This window comes from Tenebrio molitor, chromosome 3 (genome assembly GCF_963966145.1).
Source record: "Tenebrio molitor chromosome 3, icTenMoli1.1, whole genome shotgun sequence".
Classification (NCBI taxonomy): Eukaryota; Metazoa; Arthropoda; class Insecta; order Coleoptera; family Tenebrionidae; genus Tenebrio; species Tenebrio molitor.
In genome coordinates, this window is record NC_091048.1 from 23,104,116 (window position 1) to 23,127,203 (window position 23,088).

General features: G+C 35.2%; 1 protein-coding gene across 7 annotated transcripts in view; it reads right to left on the minus strand.

Moving 5' to 3' along the window:
- The window catches only part of LOC138126529 (diuretic hormone receptor-like), a 101,481-nt gene that overhangs the window by 12,252 nt on the left and 66,141 nt on the right, over positions 1 to 23,088 (minus strand). For all 7 annotated transcript variants that reach the window (XM_069042301.1, XM_069042300.1, XM_069042302.1 and 4 more), the window contains 6 exons: positions 9,899 to 10,073; positions 9,539 to 9,629; positions 9,384 to 9,489; positions 9,106 to 9,186; positions 8,855 to 8,928; positions 7,153 to 7,440 (listed from right to left, as the gene is read on the minus strand). In XM_069042301.1, coding sequence (XP_068898402.1) covers positions 7,153 to 7,440; positions 8,855 to 8,928; positions 9,106 to 9,186; positions 9,384 to 9,489; positions 9,539 to 9,629; positions 9,899 to 10,073 — 815 coding nt within the window. The remainder of the gene's footprint in view (positions 1 to 7,152; positions 7,441 to 8,854; positions 8,929 to 9,105; positions 9,187 to 9,383; positions 9,490 to 9,538; positions 9,630 to 9,898; positions 10,074 to 23,088) is intronic.

Below are 23,088 nucleotides of genomic sequence, written 5' to 3' on the forward strand. Positions count from 1 at the left end.
AAGATGCTATGTGGGTGCTTTTTGTATTCGAAGAGATCATAATGAAAAAACGTCGACAGTTCTTGTTCTCTTTACGCAAAGACTATATTTAGCTTGTATGATTTTTGTATTTTAAGATTTATTATTATATTAAGGGGCCATTCTCTTGTACAGGGTATATCACGAGTGATAATGAGCCCGATGGAATTGAAAATGCAACCCACAATACATTTGCAAAGCTTACGCTAATATAAATTGAAACTATTTTCAGCTCTTATAGTGTAGAATTTTTTTTCGCACTGTAATAAAAACATTCAAAGTTAGGCTCGTAGGCTTCATCACTCGCTAAATCTCGTGCTGAAATATACCAACTTCTTTATTTAGTAAAGTGGTTTACTTAGATGAATTAGTATGTGTTTTCCATTAACTAAGTGACAATACGTTAACAATCATTCAGAATTTTTTTAAAATTTCGCAAAATGTGTCAGCTGCATTTTGCGATGTATGAAATAAGAAGTCGCGAAATGTCAGATCTGGTGAAAAACCTGGCGATATCTCAACTAGGAGAGATCTGTCCTAAATTTTTTACTGCAATTTCTCTAATTTTTTATTATTTAAGCGAAATCTGACGTACTTCGCAGAATTTAAACTTCAACCCACACTGTGTAGGCGCTTTCTGTAACCGGTGGGATTATTTGTCGACCAATACGAAGAGCTTGCTTTTCAATATTCCCTTTAGGCCTTCATCTAATCTAATTCTTTACATTGCAATATTACATTGTCACTCTGAAGTTAAAGAATATTTTCCAGGTATCGAAAGCTCGAGAATAATTTTCAGTCAGTTTGGAAGTCAGGAGTGGTTCTTAATAAATTTCTGCAACTTTGAAGCTCTTCACCAACTCCACTGAAATTCTTGGCGTCTGACTTAGAACCAATGTATGTGTAAACTTTTCTTTCAATAATTTGTAACATTTGGTCTTTAATGATTACTGTTATTGGTTTCAAATTCTATATTGCTTTTAGCATCATCCCTACATTTGTACGAATGGAAAACTAGAAGAGAATAATTATTATTAATAACATATCTTTGTGTTTTGAGCTTGCCCCAGAGTCCTAACAGTTACCACGCAGATAATTGAAAATAAACACTATAGTCGAGTGTATTTTGAAAGAAAACAGCCATTCAACGTTTTTAAATTAGCTATAGAATTATAAAATAAAACGTAAAGTAAAATTCCCAATTGATTTGTTCTCCTGTGCAGTCGCTATTATGAGCTTGAGCTTTATTCGATTCCGTGGGCAAGTGCCAGATAAAAAAATAATTATATTTACTTTACAAGCATTTCATTATTCTTTCCTGCAATTCTCCTTTTGTTTATTTTATGAACGTCCGCAAAGCTCGCTTTAAAAGGATTAGAAAAAATAGTTCAAAGCATCGCCTCTCGCTTTTGCATCGACGCTTTTATACGTTTGTCGTATTTTTATTGCGACACAACCCACAACGGGATAAATCATCTTGGCGGTTACTCATAACGAGAATTTTTTATGGCGGTCTTCCTATCTGGAAAAAACCACTGTCCAATAAAATATGAATGGGACAATTTTTATGTGAACGCCGTGATTGGCCGAAGCTGCACCGTTTCCAGTTATAAATCAATCATTCAGTCTTCGTGCCATGAATGTGAGAAATGCATCGCCAACAAACAGACTGAAAGCTCACTTTATCTAAAACTTCCACGAGTGGGGAATGAAAGGCTTCATTCCGTCGAATTTAAGAATGAATTCGATCGACCAAGAGCTTTCAGGTAACGGTTATTTTTAAATATCTTGAAATTTTCAGTTTAAAGCTCGGGGCAAGCTGGAAAAATGAAGTGAAAGCTCCATTACGTCCGGTGTATATTGAATCAAATACGCCGTGGCAATAAAGTAAAGACAACTTTAGTGATGGTTCGCGTGCTTTGTTGGCTCTTGTTAATTTAATGAAGCACATCTTTGAATTCTTTCTGGAGGACCGACGTAAGGGCGAAGCTCGAATCGACTCGCCCGCATAATCCTTCGGCTTCTGTTTAATTTTCTCGGGCTGTATTTTTCAATTTAACATCAAATTTCGCATTAACCTTTTGAAGTAGATAATTATAAAGTTTTATATCTTTAATACCGGTTGACCCCTCGCAGGATTATCAAAGAATATTAAAAAATGTAAACGAAGCAGAGGCGTGCACCGTGAAACGAAATCCATTGACATTCATACAGAGTCTTTCAAAAACACGCCCCAATAAAATAGAATCGATCCCGGCTGCATCAATTGGTTCATAATTTAAGGGTTGCTGCATATTGTAGAGTGTCGCGCAATTGTAGAGGTGACGTGCCCCAAATGGATGCAGGGCTTGGCAGGATCTGGATTAGATATTCTACAGGATCAAGTCTCCTCTCCTTATTTACGTCGGGAGCATCGAAGGACTAGGTGATCTAATGGTACACGTTTTATTGTACAAAAAATGTTTCTATTTTTATTTTTCAAAGATCTGAGGCCTCTAAAAATGTCTTGACTCTTGTGCAGCAACAACCTTGAAAAAAGTTTTCGATTTCGGCAAAGTTTAATGACGTTTTCTGTAATTGTCAGCAACAATTATTAATAGATTTTTCGAGAGGTAGGCAACCAATAAAACGACTGTGTATAGCAAGTACCGTGTGAGCAACAATTACTGATTGAGTTAGCAATAAATTCTGGTGACTTTTGGTGACTTTTATGTCATATTCCAACGAGAAAACCATTTTTTTAATAAAAGATTACACAAACCAAGACGTTTAAATTTGAAATGTATGTCAGCTGTCAATAATGTCAATAAAACAAACCGAAATAGATACAATTCACAGTCTTGAAAATTTCATGTAAAATTTGTTATTGCCAACTGAAACAGTTATTGTTGCTCACCCTGTATATAACCGTATGATTAAACTAACACAGACGTTTCGATAAAACAAAAGATTTGATTTGTTTTCGTGTTGATCACTCTGTACAAAGCAATAAGAATTTGTTTCAATTTCTATTCAATTCTACAACGATATCTTAATATGCAAAATTTTAGTAGCAAGCGTTAAAAAAATATTTGGAGGTCAGGCATGTCAAGCTTTTGACATTTGAATGCAAAGCAAACACGATCATGTAGCTCTAACAAAACAACGAAGAATCTTTTTGATTGCTTCTGACAAGAACTGTTTTTGCAAAAGAAATAATTCACACCACAGTTTGTTCGATGAATAAATGACATTTGACAGCTGATGAAGCTACGCCATACGTTAACGGCAACAAAAGCAAGTAGGCCACTTGGCAAGAAATTTTTGAATGCTCATTATATTACAGATATTTCATTTCAAAAACACTTCTATTTGGATTTTTTAAAGTCCTTTTTGACCACATGTGCCTCATAAATCGCATTTTTTGTCACACTAACACTCCTCTCGATGGCCTATTATCGTCATTTTGTCTCGTTCTGTTTGTTGTCAAAACAGGAGAGCTTTTTTGCTCCGCTTTTCGCCGCCGCCTCGCTTTTTGCCGCGTTCGAACGTGCCAATTATTCCGTTTTCCAGTCCTGAAAGTGTAACTTTCGGTCTGGACCGTCTCTGGACTTTGGACAGACCACAATGTTTTCCTTTCGTACCGTTTTATGTGGCTCATCCCGTGGGACAGATTAACTAATTTGGCCGCAAAGTTGTTGTCTAGGTAAACAGTTTTTAGCAAATAATTCATCTAACGAGCCCCGGATTAATGCCTGAAATCTGAACTGTCCGCATCAGAACTGTTTATTTTACGAGAGTCTAATTAAATATTCCGTTCTCTGAAAAATTGCTTTTATCTTTCAGCAGTAATGGAATTTTACATGAACGGCTTTTTAAGCTGTCACATGTATGTTTTGCCGGCGCAGTTTTCAATTAAACAGCACGGAATGTAGCTTAATTTGGCCACCGCGCTTAATTGCAGTTTTTTCAGAACCGAATTAAAATGTAACTCCCCACTTTGCAGGTTCTTACATTATCAACGTCTCAAAGGACGATATCAGTTGCCTAAATGAATAAATAAAAGTTTCATTTAAACTGTACCTTTGAAGAAATCCATCAGAGAGCTTCCTTTTCAAAAATTCATAGAGCTTGTTCTGCTCGCTTTATGGAAACGGAACTACGCAAGCTGCAACGGGATCCTTTGCAAGGACGCAATTATTAGTCCTGGCACCGTTCCAAATTAATGGATACTGTTTAGCTATTGATCTGGCCGAAAATTTCTCACGAAAATTTGACGCTCCAATCAATTTCCTCGCTTTAATGGATATATCTGATTTACGGGAAGCCGAATAGACAGGATATAAAACATTTCTTCAATGATTGCTTAATCTGGGGCCGAACAAAAGAAATGAAACGGGAGATAAGATGATTAAAGAGGGAACGGTCGCCATTAAGCTGTTGGTCGGGACGCAACAAATCGACAGACTAAATAATTTCCCCAAGCTTCGAAAGCAAATATTTTTTTAATTATCATTACAAGCTGGTTGCTACAACGGTGTAGCGTTTGCTTTCTTGCAAACCTAGCTTAACATGATTACGAGTTAGATACAAAAGGAAATTGAATTCGCTGGGAACTAATATGTTTCTCTGGGGACAAGCAGCTCACAAGCATATCCACAATGAATAACGGAAAGATTCACAAATAATCGATTTGCACAATCAACAATGACGTCTCGATGTGATGGAATCTTGCGTAATGAAAATAAATCCCTTGTCGGTGATCGGCTTACAGGCGACCTTTAATGAAATTCATATTTCTGAAAGGGTAAGAGAACAAAAAAGAAATTGATTTGTTGAAAAAATCTACTCAATCCGATAAAATCGCCAGAGAATACGACGAACTCTAAGCCCCGACTGACATTTACAAAAACACAATTACTGCGGTGGAATTCCTAAACTTTGTTCACTCACAAATAAAGGGATTTGTAAATTATTTGTCCTGGCCCAAATTAATTACTTCTGTGGCAAAATCTAATAATTACTTTTTTGATTGCAACTTTGGCAGAAAACTTGGTCCTCGACAAGATTTTTACACTAAATTAGTTTTTTTTTTCTTGGGTTCAGGTTTTTCCCTCATCTGTCGATTTATTTTCCAAAGAAATTAATTTTGCTACACAATGATGGCGTTGTATTTTTTACTGTTTTAATCAACTCGATTAAATCAGATATGAAAGTGTTCCGCAAAATTTTCCCGAAAAACGTACGCGTTTATTAATAATTAAAAAAATCGTAAAATACACAAAAGCAACAGTGTTCTCGTCAAGCATTCCCACAGAAAATTGAGCCAGAGTACCTCTTGTTTGTTGATTACTTTATATACTTTATGGTATAAAATTCACCAAACAACAAAGAAAATAATGATTTAGCAATTTATAATTTTTCCTGCCAAATTAAAAATTACAAAAGGAAAATTCAAGTTTACTCGCTCATCGCTCAATGAAAATATTAAAAAATAAGAAAAAATGATTCTATTCAATTGATTATTTTCTTTCTATTTACTCAAATTAAATTAGCAAGTTTATGGAATTATATTTTATTTAATTAATTAATTAATTTGTGAGTGAGTTGTACTTCCAGTTAAAATCGCAGACAAATTTAAGAATTTCCAGAGGCTTTAAGTGTTTACTGAGGAGTCGCTAATTGAGTTGTTGTTTACTATTAGTAAATAATTAACAGCTGAGACACCGTGATTTTATAGTCGCTCCATTGCTTTGATCATAAAACAAACATTTAATTAACATGTGCATTAGCATCACCTAATTTAAAACTCCTCTTAATGGAGAAAACGTAACATCTACACCAACCCAATTAATTTTGACTGAAAATCAACAAAAACCAATAGAGTTCTGAATTAAAGAAAGTGTTATTGCTTCCGATTCATTAATTAATTCCGAAAAATCTACACCTACACTACAGAGTGATCAACAAGAAAACAAATCAAGAATGCTACCTCATCTTTTGTTTTAGCGGAACGTCTCTCTAAGCTTAATCGTACATATATGTATATTTGCTATACACAGTCGTTTTATTGGTTGCCTATTTCTTATTATTATTATCAATTATTAATAATTAATGCTTTAACTTTAATGGTAACACTCATTTTACCACTTATTCTGGATAATTGTGGCTTAAAATTGATGATTTAAAATTGCCGTTTGTTTGACATTTCACCAGTGGCGTCGCGTTTGGCAATAAATCTGGGAAATTACCCACTCTTACGAATATAAAATGTTGCTCTTGTTTATTTTATAAGTTTTCTCCATTATCACATAAAATATAAAATGCACAATTATAATTCCAACATCTAAAATTCATGAGGTATGATTTATTATACAGAGGGTCTTAAAATTATCGTATTCCGAGTTCGGGGCTTAGTAGGGGACGTCCTGTTGACCAAGTAAAAATGTTAAAAAAAATATTTGTTCAAAAGTACCTGATTAATATTCTAGCTATGTTGTATGTACTTCCCTTTTGAACAAAAATTGGAAAAATAAAACTTTTATTTTTTCGAGATTAAGCTGTTTTTTCAAGAAATACCTTTTCATTTATATTTTAATATTTTACATAATCATCCTCACCATATTTCAAAATGAATATCAACCATTTATATATTTTATTTGAAGAAAACATGATGAAAAGTTTGAACCTTCAGACCCATATATCTCCCCCCCCCCCCCCTATATTTTTTATTTTATTTTTTCGAGATTTCTGAGATTTTTCCGTACAAGACCCCCGACTTGGAATACGTTAATTTTGCGACACCCTGTAGAGTAGCGTTTGAGCCCAAAAATTGTCAACACCCATGCATTGAACGCTTATTTACATATGATTTGCTTTCTTTTTGATCACATTGTATATCCTGCCAACAATACGAGATTTTTCCTCCGGGGTCGGAAACTTCCACTGACAGTTTATCAACCGAGTAACGCTTCTTAAATATTAAATAGAAAATTAATTATCGATCTGGTAACTTGCTATGAGGGTGTAATGAAATTTTCCCACTTCTGATAACAAACTATAATTAGATGGCTGAAATGAGCGAATGGAGGCTTTTAATTTTATTATCTTCAATTATCACTCTTACTTCACTTCTTTACGGAAGAGGTGACTTACCTGGGTCGAGAGGAGCACGGCCCTGATACACTCGAAGATGATTTCTGATTTCTTGTCGGGAGTGGGGGCATAGATCGTGATGACGTACGTGATGCCCAGCAGAGGCATAAGTACCAGCAGCGCTTTGGCCGCTTTGTGGTATTGTTGCGTTTCGACGGTGTTCGCGGATCGGAGCTTCGTGATCAGGACCCACATTATGGCCAGCAGGAACGCCAGGTTCAGCAGGAGCACCGCCACGGTCGGCCCCTGGAATATCCAGTCGACGTAGTTGCTGTTGAACCAAGTACACTGCAAGAAATTTGCAACTTTTTCAATTTCGTCAACGTTTGTATTCTTTGTTGATGACGGATTTCAATTTTCATCAGGAATTTGGCAAACTTTCCGCGAGATGTGTGTCACGGCGAAGTTTTTGGAGTCCTCGTCGAAATGTATTTCATCCTTGTAGTCGAAAACGTCGCCGTAACTTCCACCGAAGTTCCGCAGGAGGAGCGACGCGATTCGTTGAATAAAACATTTCAGCGATGAATTTCTCCGGTAATATTTCGCTTTACCGTATTTGTTCCTATGACACTTACTTAGAACGGCTTCATCGGACGAAAAAACGATTGCGCAGGCAAACTCTTAAATCGTCACAATCGCTGAAAAATTACTGAAATTGAAACCCAATTCGGTCGACTTTGAAGCTACCGGTTCGATCGTGGATTATGCAGATTAAGTGGATTTTGCGATAACTGAACCTGTTAATAGGACTGTCAGGGCATTCGGCTCCATGATTGGCAATCGGCGTGACAGAAAATCTAAGGAAAAAGTACAAACGGAAATTGCTTCTAAATGTAAATCGCGAACATAAAATGTTTCATTTGATTTTGAACAGCAACCAGAAGAATACTGCCCGTGTGGTGCGCCCAAAGAAGTTTCCACTTCAAGGTCCGAACCTGACGAAGACTTGAGCGTGACGATTTTAGCGTGTCGCGTAACAATATTAGCGTGTCGCATCAAACGTATTCACTGCCCGTGTGGTGCGCCTAAAGAAGTTTTCACTTCAAGGTCCGAATCTGACGAAGATTTGAACGTGACGATTTTAGCGTGTCGCGTGACGATCTTAGCGTGTCGCATCAAACGTATTCACTGCCCGTGTGGTGCGCTTAAAGAAGTTTTCACTTCAAGGTCCGAACCTGACGAAGATTTGAGCGTGACGATTTTAGCGTGTCACGTGACAATATTAGCGTGTCGCGTGACGATTTTAGCGAATCGCATGAAACTATGTAATTCACTGCCCGTGTGATCGCCTAAAGAAGTTTTCACTTCAAGGTCCGAATCTGACGAAGATTTGAGCGTGACGATTTTAGCGTGTCGTGTGACAATATTAGCGTGTCGCGGGACAATTTTAGCGAATCGCATGAAACTATGTAATTCACTGCCCGTGTGATGCGCCTAAAGAAGGTTTCACTTCAAGGTCCGAACCTGTCGAAGATTTGAGCGTGACGATTTTAGCGTGTCGCGTGACGATCTTGGCGTGTCGCATCAAACGTATTCACTGCCCGTGTGGTGCGCCTAAAGAAGTTTTCACTTCAAAAATCTCTCTCACAAGCAGATTGAGTAACATTGAGAAACGCCATAAGTGCAACACTGGAGAAATAAAATAAATCAAAGGAGAGAGATTATTTTTTTAATTAGTTAAATTAATATATGAATGTCTTACCGTAGAGGGATCGCCGGCTGAGGGAATAAAGCTCTTCACCACAACCCAGATGAGGATGAAAACCATGGGCAACCCTGAAAATTATTTCGCTGTTCACTACACTTGCAATAAACAATGTATTCGAGTGTAATGCATAATTGTCGACTAAAATTAGTGATTTCGATTTAATGGAAACTCATTGAGGCTGAAATGAAACACTGCTGCTCGAACAGAGTAATCTAAACTAGATTTAAAAATTTCATTAAACTTACCCCAGCCGATGCACACGTAAACTCTCAGTTTAAAATTCTCCCTGGTTAGTGTTTCGACGACCAAAATGTAAAGGTACAGCCCTAAAACAAATTAATGAGCATTTCACTTTTGTTGTTTCCATTCGAGCCCCCAAAGTCTCGCACGAATGTGTTTCATAATTTTCCTTTTAGTAAATAATGTATGAACCATGTTCCGGCAAGACTGCGAGGGTTAATTTTGGCAAATAAATTAAAACGAAAGGCTCCCTTTAGTTCGTGCGCATTAAAATCCCTCTTACCCTCGACGAACATCCAAAAAAACGTGGAGATGTGGAAATAGTGGAGGAGAGTGACGATGAACACGCAGGCGATGGAGGAGCCGCCACCGCCGCCTTTGGAGCCCAGCTGAAAATGATTCATTTAAGGGGGCTCTGGGGGAGCTTTCAGGTCTTACCGCGGTCAGTGTCACGATCCACATGCAATACATCAGCATGTAAGACCACATGAGATTCATGTGAATTCTGTTTCGCAGGCATCGCAGCTCTCTGAAACGAGGCACATAAATTAGGGGAAGAAATTGGGTGGGTGGGGGCGCTCGATTTATGATGGACTGGATGGGGATCTACGACCATTGACTGAGGGATTTAGTTCGGTGAGGAGCAAAGTGGGTCAGCGATTTCTTTCAGGGGTTTTTAGCTCGATTTTGCAGCAATATTCACACTTGATTTCTGCAGGGAGTCGGGGTTTATTAGGGGTAAAAATAAACTAGGAGGTCCGGGCCAAGCGCCACCCAAGTTGTGTCTTTTCTACTCACTTAAAATATGTGAAAATTCCTAGCGCTATCGATAATGTAATTAAACTTAAGACATATCCCACGAAGTAGATCGTGGCTTGGGTCTCCACGTCGGGGATAAGAATGATTTCCTTGCAGTTGGAGTAGTCCGCTTTCGTCCAGGTTCCGTTGGCGAGGCAGGCCCTGGTGGCATTCTCTGCAAGAAAAAACCAATTAGGGTGTTTATTTAACGTTCGAATTTGTTGAAATTATTACGATTGTCGACCGAATATAATTAATGTGCAGTCGGTTGGAATTAATGTCAACAGAGTGTCGAGTCAATTATCCACGTGTTGTTTCAACGGCTTATATATTTAATTTGCTCTTCAGTCCCGAACATGTAGCGAAATCGCGTTGGTAAACACACCAGATTAAATCATAATTTATCAATTACCGTTCGAATGTTGTGTTATTGATCAGGAGGACGCAGAAATGTGACACATTCATAATCGGGTTTAACAAACAGGAGCGGACTGATGTTTTGCTAACTGGCGATCCGTTCGGAGCTTATTGCGGAAAGGATAAACTGTATTAAATGTGCACAGTGGACGATAACGACAGACCAAAACGGAACAAAAAATTCGCTAAATAAAGCATCAATAGCGGGCGGGAACTGATTAGTAGGGTAATCAAAACGGAGCTGGAATTTGTGACATCACTCAAATTACGGGGAATTCTTGCGACAATTTTACTCTCTGTATGTTTAATAAGACATAAAAACGAATTGCTGATCTCAGCCGCTTGCCAATTCTGCGTGATGTCTCATACATACGCAGTTTTATAAGATAAATCTTTCCCGTTTCGGCGTTTAACCTCGTTTTGTACCATGTTTGGTAATTTCCATATGATTGGCATGGCCCCGAGGAAGGTTGTAGATGGCTACAAAACGTCAGATAGAAATCGTTAAGTTGACTCTTACGGCCGGAACTAGTTTTCACTGTATTCACCATCTCACGAAAGCGGAAAATTAAGACATTGCCTGCATATGTAGGTAATTAAAACATAAGAAACGGTTACAAAATTCAAAAACAATTTCTTGGTATTCATTATTTGAGGCGTTAGTGATTTTATACTTTGAAACATAAATCTTTTATTAGTGAGTACATATTTTAGTATACAGGGTGTTATTGAAAGTTGTACAGATATTCGTACATATATTTAAACGAGAAATGTTTGAACCAAAGCATTACACTGAACTATTTTAAATTAACATTTTCACTCGGCATTTCTCCATTTCTTTAAATACAGGGTGTTATTGAAAGTTGTACAGATATTTTAACCACGAGCTACTGGCTTCATATAGAACTCGGAAAAAATATCTAAAAATTTCTACGTCAAAAAATAAAATGACATTTATTTTTTGAGCTACAATTTTTTTAAATTGTTTTTAGTTTTCTACGTTGTCCTACAACCTCGTGGGTAAAATTTAGGCATATTTTAACAATACACTCTGTATATCATATTTTATAAAAATATATAAAATATAAATAATTTATTTTTATTTCTATCCTCCACCCCTTTCTTTTTCTATTCTTTCCCTCCCTTCCATATCTTTTTCCTTCTCTCTTGTGTTCCCCTTTGTGCTTCTTTTCCAATTCCCACGTTCTTTGTCCCTCTACCTTTTTCTTTGTCGTTTTTCCATTTCCTTTGTCGACGTTTTCTCCATCCCATCTCGCTCCCTCTACTAAAAAACCTCTAGTCTCCCCCTTTCTTCTTTCCATCTGCACTGTACCCCTTCTATTGTTATTTTCCTATTTCCCACTTTTATTTATTTCCCTTCCCTTTTTTCTTCTTTCGAAATGGTTCTTAGTTTCTTCTGTATCTCTCATTCTTGTTTTGTCAGGCCATTGTCTATGAATATCTTCTCTGTTTCCTTCTTTTCTCTCAGTTTTCCCTTTTGTTTTATCACTTTTTCTTTCCCACTCCACTCCTCCATTTCCACTAGTTGATCCTTGTTTACGTTATAATAATCTTTGACTTTAACTTCCTCTATGTTTTCTTTTATAAAGTTTTCTATGTCCTCTTTCTTTGATCTGCTGCTTGCTCTTTCCTTTACCTCTTCATCCTGTTATCACTATGTTATTTTTTATTCTTCTCCTTTCTTCATAGTCCATTTTGCCTTCCATCTGTGCTACTCTCTCAATCAGGTTGTTTTTCTCTCCTCTCATTTCTTTTCTTTATTCTTAAATTCTTCCCTTAGTCGTTCGATTTCTCTCTTGAATTCTTGGTTTCCTTTTAGCTTCTCCTTTATTTCCTCTTTTATTTCCACTTTCATTTCCTCTAACTCTTCTAGTATCTTTTCCATTTCTCTGTTTTCTTCTCCACCTCAGGTGATTTTGCTGTTTTCTTGCTTACTCCAAATACCTTCTCTTCCTCCCCCTCTTGTCTTCCTGTTCTGCCCTCCTTCCTTCCTTTTTTGTCTCATAGATGTCGCTGCTTTTCTGTTTATTTAATTCATCTCTTATTTAGGGTGTTTTCTTTTTTCCCATCCACTTTAGCCTTTTCCTATCTTACTTTGATAATACTCTTCCTTTTTTTACTGGTTTCTGTAATTTCTCTACCTTTTTCTCTATTTTTTACTTCACTTTCTCTAGCTCACTTTCCACCGCGTATTGCTGTATCAACCGGTAATACAGAAATCCCTTTCATTTTCTTTGTAATATTATTATCTTACTTACTGACCTCTATTTTTCTGCTTTAATTTCTCTATTTTTGATTTCTTTTTATTTTATGTGTCCTCTAACTACTATTATCCAACATTATTTGTTATATTTTATTTATTTCCTTTTCTTCTTTGATTAATCTATTGTTATTTACTCTTAATACAAACTTTTTAATTTTTTAATTTTTATATTTTTCTTTCTTTACTTTCTTTTTATTTTCATCTGTCCTCTAGTTAATGTTGTCCACATTTTGTTTTTATTTCTTAATTTGTTAATTCCTTACTTTATTTATGTTCTTTTTGTGTGTTTTTGTAATTAATACTTTATTTTCACGTTTTTCCTTTTATTATTTAGATTTAAATCATTGTCAGAAAGATCATTAAATAATATTAACATTAACAAACAAAAAAATTGTACAACACAACTTTTATTTCTCGTAAAATGTTTTTCAAATGCTCATCGTTTCTTACTTATTTGAATCTTAAGCCATTTGCTAAGTTTTGCTACAACAATTTCACTCTTTCTATGTGTTTCTATTTTCGTGGCATTTTTTTTACTTTAACTTTAAATTTTTTTAATTTATATTTTTTATTTTGTTTTATTCCAACTATGCACTCGTATTCTAAATCTAAACACATCAATTCTTTTATCATTTCTTTCAAAAATCCTTTTTGTTTCAATGTTCTATTTAATAATCAGAAACATCTCTTCTTCACTTTATCTAGTTTAGGTTATTCCTCTAAACCCTCTTTACTCATCTACTATATTCTTCATTTACCGCTTTTTATTATTTATTAATAATTATTCTCTTCTATTTCTTAATTTAACTGTTTAACAGTTGAAAGCATTCTCAATATTAAGTTTCCGTTTTAAAATATTTTTCCACTTGTTGTTTTCAATACATCATTGTTTTCTTTGGTTGACCGTTTTTTCTTTTTTTTTTTATTTGCTTCTAGGTCCTGATGATCTGAGCCTATTCTTTTTCCATTCTCATTCTCACCAAGCCTTGCTATTACCTATTAATAATTTAACTTAAAATCATTAATTTGTAGCCTCATGGCACAGCACAAATAAACAATAAATTATATCAAAATAATTTATCGGATATTTTATTTTTACATCCGGGATTAATTAATTATGCATGCGACAGTGAATTTGAACATTCAATGCACATTTTATTTTACCTTTTTACATTATTTTATAGTAGATTACATCGCCATCACCATAAATCAAAGTTATTTATATTTTCATTTAATGCCAACGTTACATTTACCAAATTTACAGAGAGTCGCCTCTCTACGTTCCCCACCCTTGACACAGGCACAAAAGTCACAAAGCCCCATTAAACATGATTACAGTATTGTTTTTCGGAGTTTAATTAATTTCACGAAAGCCCGTCTATTTTTGTTTCTTCCAACCTAATAATAAAAAGCCATGGCAACGTTTTTGCGTAACTCTTATCGACAACAAAATACAGAGAACAGACGTCCTCTTCCAGTTTAATTCAGTTTTTGCCTTCATAATCCATAAAAGGACGTAATTCTGGAAGTTTTGCGCGCTCGTTTGCCCATAGACAATAACCCGACACCGGGGGGCATTGGAAATATTTTTTGAAAATGTGATGGCGTTCATTAGCCGTGCGGCTGATAAATTTCCTGTTATTCGCTTGCGCAGCAGGATCGCGGAAATCCTGCTTTAAATATTAATCGCGCTTAAAGGGCTGCACTATGCAATATAATTTATACATTTCCTGCTGTTGGTTCTTGTTTTGAACAGACTGACGCTAGCGGCGCTCTATCCTAGCTTTTGATTACATATTTATAACGCCGGGGAGTTTTGATAACAACGCTCTAATTTCTCTCTACGCTTTTTATTAAGCTAAATGGTAAGAGCGCGCGGATGCAAATTTCGTCCTGCTGATACCATTTTCAATTTGGAAAACGTCGTAACTTGTCACAAAATAATCTTATCTAACAAGTTTAGTGCAAGTTGGACGTGTCGGTTTATTTTTCTTCGGAGACATCTGATTTTTTGCAAATAGACTTGTTTTTATTGCGTTGGTCTGGTCGTCTGCAAATTTATGCAAATTAAATTTCATCTCGGAATGATATTTCTCTTGTTTTGTCCTCTTTGCGCTAGTAGAGATAGGTAGCGACATAGATCAGGTCTCTCATCTGATTTCCTTGTGTTTTTATTTCCCAAGTGTGCCACTGAAAAAATTCTCAAGAATTTTATTGATGGTGCATCTCTCAGACGCTTCGAAACCTCCTCCAAAGAAATTTAATTGAGTGTAGGTACGACAGATCCAATTATTCACCAATTTCAATTTAGTTCAACTAGGACTTATCAAAATTATTGACACCAGAAGGGTTTAATGGTTTTATCGCTTTCATCCGGAGCAGATGCGAATCTTATTGTTTGAACAATTTCCAATTTCCGGATCGATCACTAACTGTCTAATATTCGTATTATTCTTTGTGAAAGAGCCGAGTTGACAAGAAATGATTGCAAAAATAATTAGCCGACGCTAACTTTTATGTTATTGGCCAATTTGACAAAGATAAAAATGTTATTTCAGCTTCTCTGCTCTAATGTTACATTCCGACGAAATTGTGCCAATCAACCGGTAAGCTTCAAGGTGATTTCAAGCCATTGGTGCAAGGAGCCGTAAATGCAGAGGAATCCTGAAAGGTCTCACGAACCCAAGAACTTTTCAATTATATTCAATCGACAAAGAAAGTCAAAGCAAATTATTGCTCGCAGCAATTTACGCTTTTTTAGAAAACGAGAATGAGGGGGCGGCTCGTCTCCAATAGATATTTGCAGAATGTCAAAAGGTAATAGTTAAGAAGCGTAGGTTTGTCTGGAGCAAGTTTGAATATATAAAGCAAGAATGTAGGTTGGGTGGGTCGGTTCGCATAAATTGAAGAGAAATAGAGAAGGTTTCTAAAAGGACGTCGAAAAAATCAATTACCAAATGAATTTTGTCCTGTTCGTTGAAGCTTAAAACCTTGAACGGTCTCAAAGATGAAAGGTTTAATGGGAAAACGTTTGACTTTTTAGGGAATAGTAGAGCACGAAACTGTTACTACAAAAACCAATCACTTTTTTTATGAGCTTTTCTTACCCCAAAATAATATGCAAACAAATGCAGTAAGCGACCACCCCGTAATGTTGTATAAAACACAAACTTCTTTACGAAATACTTGGGCTTTTGTTTGCCAAAAGTTTTAGGAATTTAAATAGCAGAATTTTCCGGTGTAACCAGTGAATAGAGTGAAAACGAAGCACAATATAGATTTTTTGCTGGAAGCTAATTTGTATTTTATGAAACGTTTTATTTGATTTTCCTCAAGAATTGTATTGCTCACGAGCTTTTACATTGGGATTGGCGCAGACTAGGAAACTAGTCGATTATTAGCATTTTCACTATTTTCTTATGAGCTTTTGTGAACTTTGAAACTAACAGTAAGTTGCCAAACGCTATACCATTTTGTAACTAAAGATAAAAATAGCAGAGAAGACTTGCAAAAATGGTGGAGGCGCCGGGATACAAACGTGCATCTCTCACAGATAACTTCCGCAATTTTATTTTTCCAACAAAATTCATATTATAAACATTTTTTCTAATATCTGTTGGAGCAAATAATGAGTTAAAATAAATATTATAAGTTGTTGGATTTCGTTGGCACTTACCTATCTTCGTCTTTCACATTATTTTTGTTCTTGAAATATTCTAATTCTTTCAGAAAATATATATTAGCATTTCATTGCGTATTTTCTTGTGCAAATACCACTCCAAAAGTCATCAATCACTAATGGACTGGAGATAATGTCTGCCAGATTTTAGACAGCACAAAATTGAAATTTTTTCCTTCTTTTCTTGAACGTTTAAAGTTGCAAATTAAGTTCGTATTTGTCTGGCTTGAATATGTTTTATAACATAAAATGTAAAAAATATGTTGGAAATATCCTGAAATCATATTATCTTTATTAGATTTGTTAAAAGCACATTCGCTTCAGTAAAATTTTTTATTTCATGTATCTGACATCAAAGAGGACTTATACTTGCTCAGAACGCGAGTCGTAAACGTGAAACCAATTTTGCAACTGGTGAAATCTATTTTTCATTTAATCTGTTATTAACCGACGAATATGTTGTCTGCACCGTTAACCTTAAAAATTTCCCGGGTTTCCTTGGAAATTCTACTTCGTCTGACGCTTACACTCGACTTAACACACCAGAAAATAAAAACATCCAGACATGCAACTTATCCACCTTTCAGACAATTTCAGCGCTCTCTTTACCCTGGAAAAAGGACCACGCGTCTCTCCTAGGAATGAAGCGGGTTTCCCCATTGTGGGAAAAAATTAATTTTCAGAGGAATCCAATAAGACACCTCCGGGGGGTCAATTGCATGAAAATATCATCCCAAGAACAACAAATAGAAGCGATTCCGAGCTGGGTTATCCGTTCTCATTCCAGTACAGCACAAAAAGGAAATGCTCACTGTTTGCCCAGTCACATGAGATAAAAAGCTATTGAAGCTTTTAACTGCTTTTACCTCGACGGTGAAGAAGTGGTAAAAAATTGTTTGCGGGTTTTACATGAAAACCAGGAAATGGTACTCATGATGGCTAGAACTTTGCTGAATTCGCAATGAACAAACCGGTTATTGTTTGCATTATACGGATTTCAAAAGTGATATCAAATGTAGCGTTTCTGTTATTGAAAACTAGAGAGGGGTAGATCATAGGCTTCGGTGGTTATGAGCGCACCCTAAAATAACAAACAGTCCGAAAAAGCAGGCGTTATTAAAAAGTTTCAACTCTTGTTCATGTTGTATCAAAATCACGCAATTACTATAATAATGGTTATTTATGCTACAAGTGGGTTATAGACGTGTGTAATCGCAGAACGCACAAGTGCGGTAATGACGGTGCTTAATATGAATGAAGATTCAATTCAAAACACCTTAGAAGCCACAGAAACAGTAAAATTTAGATTTCCACTATTGTGAAAGTTTACTTTAGTTCTCCTCCTTGAATAATCAAAAGTCAATTTGTTTGTTTGCTTTTCTTTAATTCTTTCGATTATTTACTTTATCGCACGGTATGCGGTAAAGTACGTCAGTTCCTGTCGGAAATGAGTGGAACAAATAGAATATATCGCACGGTCGTAGGTAAATGTTTTTATTATTATACAACACAAACGTGGAGCCTAATCGGCACTTTATAAAAATGTGTTGTTTATTTGACTTTGCATAAAACTCTAACGTCACGTCGGAGATGGAACAATGCCGAACAGTTCTTATAATGTTTGCCCTCGATATCACAACGTCTAACTGGAACCAACATCGGATAAATTTATTATTGCGCTGTAGTTCTGTTTGTTTTATTGTGTTCCTGATCCGCAACTTTGTGTATGACGTCGGTGACTGTTTACCGGGATTATATCGAATGGCGTTGAAAATATCAAAGATCAACACTTCCAATACTAAAATGAGCACGACCCGCCAATCTGTTTTCCTCTCTTTAAGGAGATCCTTTGAATTTTTTCACTATGATTAATGAAGGGTTGTTCAGTTCAGTTTTCACCGGGTTCGAGTCGTACAGATCCTGCCGGGTTAATCTGAATGCCTAAAGGACGCAACAGGTTAAGAACTTTACAATCCGAGGGAGCTAAGGAGGTTTAGCATTTTAAACGGTTTTATGTGTATTTTGTTAAAGCAGGACGCTTTACTCGAGATTAACTGACAGATAGACATGACGCTTATTTGCAGTAAAAATATCGGAGGTATTTTCTCTCTCAAGAACTTCTAACTAAAGTGGGAATTGTTGAGAAGCATTGACGGTGTGGAAGAATAACGTTGCGGAATTTATTAATGTTTTGAGATTTATAAATGCACTTTGCGACTAGTTACGGGAACAGTGAACAAATGTTGAACTGGACGGGGTCTGGAATCCTTATTTACCTAACGTATGCGGGAACAGAAACGCATTAGTGCGAACGCGGGAAATTTCTTCCCGCAAAAGTTAGGTACAATATTTTGTGTAACGAATAACTCAAAAAAATTTAAAATAAAATTAAAAAGTAAATAATTTAACATTAGTAACTGTTGTACCATTGGGTTGGTAGCACCTTCCGCGCTGAATACTAGGTTATTAAAATTTAAAACTTCAGTGACGTCTTCCACGATCACACAACATATTGAACAAATTCTTCCTTTTCACTTAAAAAACAACAATAATTATTTTCAGGGCCTTGTTATTACTCTTACCTTTTTGAATTGTATGTATTCTGATTTGTTTTATGATGATATTAGTTATTTATTGTGTTCATAAGAATTAATGTTACAATTGCAAATGTGACGAAACGTCCATTTTGTTTAAAGTGAATTGTCATTTCTGTCTGTCTGCGTCATTAAACACCAACCTTACAAGCAATTTTAACCAGTTTCTGCTGCAAAGTAAAAAACACCGCGTGCGGGAAAAAAGATTTCCCGCACGCGGTGTTTTTTACTTTTTCCCGCACTCCCAGGACAACCGGGAAATATCTATTTTTAGGCTGTGAGTACAAAAAATATTTTTCCAGGGTATAGGTTGTTGCGCCAACAGATCCCTATTCGGTAGAAATTTAGCCTTAAATCAATACTGGAATAAACATTTTTATTTAATATCCTTTGAGAAAAACAAGTAATCTCGATAATTCGATGGATGTTTGTGTGGTTAATTAACGAAAATGTGTATTTCATTATGAAAAATGATAATTAATATTTAAACTCGTCAGTGTTGACATGTTTTTGTGGGACTAGTTCTAAAAGCAGTCAAATAAATCATGATGTAAATTACAAATTGTACATCAAAGATTCCAGATTAAACGCTGAACTGATTGAACAAAGTTGGAGTTTATTGACATAACAAATGCTTGATTGAGAAAAGAAATTATGTGGATCGTTAGTTACAGTCCGATAAATAGAATAGGTTTGACTTCATGACATAATTTCAATAACAAATACGAGTACAATGTTGTTAGCATTTATATGAAATTGCGTTTAATAAAAGAGTTTAATTGAAACAAACATAATGCGACATGAAATGATGATATATTCGAATTTCACAAAATCGTATTTGATGTTTTAATTTTATATCAAATAAAATGAATTATTAAACACTATTCTTGCTAACTGTATAAATAATAAATCCATACGTTTAGTTCTAAAATTTCAAACAGATTTACGTGACATTAAAAAAATTATCCAACACCTGCTTATTATGAAGTCATAATAATGCCGATTTTGAACATATTATGAGGCCTATAAAACACTAGTACTGTTTTTATAATTCAGTGGGCTTATGAACCCATAATTAAACTGTTTTTATAATTAATGAGTTTAGAGATAATTGAACAGTTTATTGAACATCAAAAAGAATAAGAACTGTTACAGAAGGAGGTGTTGGATAAAACTATGTATTACACTCGTGCCTTAACAGCAAATAAGTCACTCGAGCAAGCTCTTGTGGCTAAACATTTCTTTCGTGACTTATTTGCCTTGTAAGACACGTGTACGTGTATAATAAATAGCTATCTGTAAACTGTTGATGATTTTTAATTAAATGTGTTTTAACTGAAAGTGGATGAGAGAATAACGCAAAGTTTTGTGAAATGTGACAGTTGACGTTTTGACAGTTATTCCAAATTAAGCAGACAGTTAATTTTTGTTTTTTTTACAGTTTTTTGACAAATTTCATCTTGTGAGAAAGATTTTTTACTCTGAGTTGGATTTATGGGATTTATGTATAATAAAAAAAAAATTCGATGTACCTAGTTCATTATAAATGGAAACTAGAAATAATAAATTAAATACTCCTAACAAATAACGTTTTCGGCTTCCCCAACTGGTAAACACACCTTTACCTTTCAATTTAGGTTAAGGTAGCTGCGATTTATTGACGGATGGTGTAAATATCTGGCGGATATTTACAACATCGGTAGTACGCACGGTTAATTTTCTCTTTTTTTACTTTAAAATTAAAGTGTTCATACGTTACTTTACTTTAGTGTACAAAAACACATTTCAATGTATTATTTTTGCAATACAAATACAACTTATCGGGTTGTAAAAAACTTTGACATTTCTTATTTCATAAAAATCTGCAAAAGTGCAAAACATTTGGTCAGCTGAAAAGTCTATTACAAATGTCCTAGCTTAAATATTTTCCAGTGGTCAAACTAATCAGGTACTCGGCTTCGCCTCGAGCCTGAAACCTAGTTGTCAATTATCTCTGTTGACTATAAGCTTTTGTTGTAAATTTATTACAATTTCTATATTTATTCTTATTCTGTATCGTTTAATTACCAAATTTCTAATAAACAATTAGTCGTCAAATTTTATGATAAATTTAATGAAAGTTTATTTAGGCGAACATATTGAAAATCATTCAACTCCTAGAATTGCATAAATATTTTGAAAAATTAATATCATTTTGTTTAATATTGTACACATGTTTTAATACCCTTGGAAGAAGTAAGCCTGGGAAAATTCAAACATTTTTTTTTCTCAACACAACTACGCTACACAATAAACAGTAATTATTATTAGGGGCTAGATCTGTCGAATATAGAAGTTATTCCAATACGTCCACAGAAGCACCTTGGATAACAGATACGGAAATGTAGCTTCTGTGAACTGGAACGTTGTCCTGGTGGAACAGCGAGCAGCGAACCTCGTTTCAATTTACCTCTTGTTTCCTTGGTAGCATCGCGTAGCGTGCAAATAAACACAGTTCCTTGCTATACGCTATCTTTGCGATAAATAGTCGAAAAACACATTCAGGACTATAAAAAACTGTTTTTAACCGCCAAGGACATCTGACTCTTCTTATAGATTCGCTCCAGAGAAAAGTTCGTTTTGCAGAAGTTTTTGTCACTGCACAGTTAAAAAACAAATCTCACCAAACAAATAAACGGCTAAATGTAAAAAAAAAACAATTTTCGCCTTCTACGTCAAGAACAACAACCGTTGTATAGATTTTATTCAGTGTGTACAGTCAGAGACAAAACTAATGTGGCGTGGAATGCTAAGTTGAAACAAGCCACATACCTACAATTGCTCTGACGTACGGACCAAAAAAGACAATCCATATACTGAGCGATTGCTTTTGAAAGCTCTGCAAGCAAGCGTTTTTGCCTGCACGTCAGACGTATATTCGGTTGCAGCTTTAAGGAGATATTTTGAGAAGTACATGCCCATACATTACATTTGACGCTGACTATACATAAAGTACAGAGTGTCTATAATATAAATGAATGTGGGATCCTAGTAGGCGTTGAAAGTTTGCTCAGAACAAATTGGTTTTACTGGTTATCTAGCTTGACAAAATAGCTCCTTTACAAAGGAATGAAATAAAATAAAATAATGAAATGCATTATTAATGGGTCTCAACACTGTCAACAAATTTATTTTACACTTAAGAAGAAGGTAAATAAGATCAGTAACTATTATGATTAAATTAAATTTTTGAAGTAAAATTTGTCATTTTCTCAAAAAATTTTTTATGTAAGGTAGCAATTTTTTTAATTCATCTTTCAGTTAGTACGAAGGTCTATTAGAAAAATAAGAAAAAAAATGGGGGTTGTCATTTAAAAAAATTATTAATGACGTCATTATTAGGAGATAACAAACTGTCAACATAAGTAAAGTACTGAACAATATGCAGTTTTTAAAAACAAAGTTGACTGGTTCGAGATTTTTTTCTCAGAAATTGATACTTACAGTTTTATCGAATTTATTCCGAACTTTACGAACGCACTGTACATTCATACATACGTTGTATACGGTTACGTACATGTTATAACTAATGGAATATGTGTAGAGTTATTATTTGTTTTTACATTTATCTGAAAAGCACAATGTTAAATTGTTTTAGAAACAAATTAAAACATTAATTAAACATAAATTGCTAGGAAATTAACCAGTATTTGTAGTTTTCAAATTGGATTCAGACGACTTTTTAAAAGCAGATGTGCACTAAGACAAGTAGATCCAGTGCTGATCTTGAACTAAGACAGTAGTTTCGATCTCGTCTTCGCTTCGGAGTCGCCTATTCTTTATCAATACCTTCAGTATGATTTGTCTGACAGGTAACATGGGTTCAAATCAGACCTGCCACAAGCTTTCTGTCTCTCCTTAATGTTAACATTTTTTGTTTGATATCAGCCGTGAAGGCATTTCAGCGCACATTAACTCTGCAGACATATTCGGAATTCTCCGAATACTTGAAAGTTTGCAATTGCAGCTTTCAGTGAATCATGGTTCGTGAAAAGCTCTTTTTATGTGGAAATCTGCACGTCAGACTCTGATCAATAAAGGGACTCAGAAGTGGACATATATCCACAGAATATTGAATAAGACGCCAGCATATATCACATTTCAAATAAAACTTGGGGAAATCTTGCAACTTTAAAGAACATCGCTATGATGACGTGACGGATGAAAATTCGCCGGA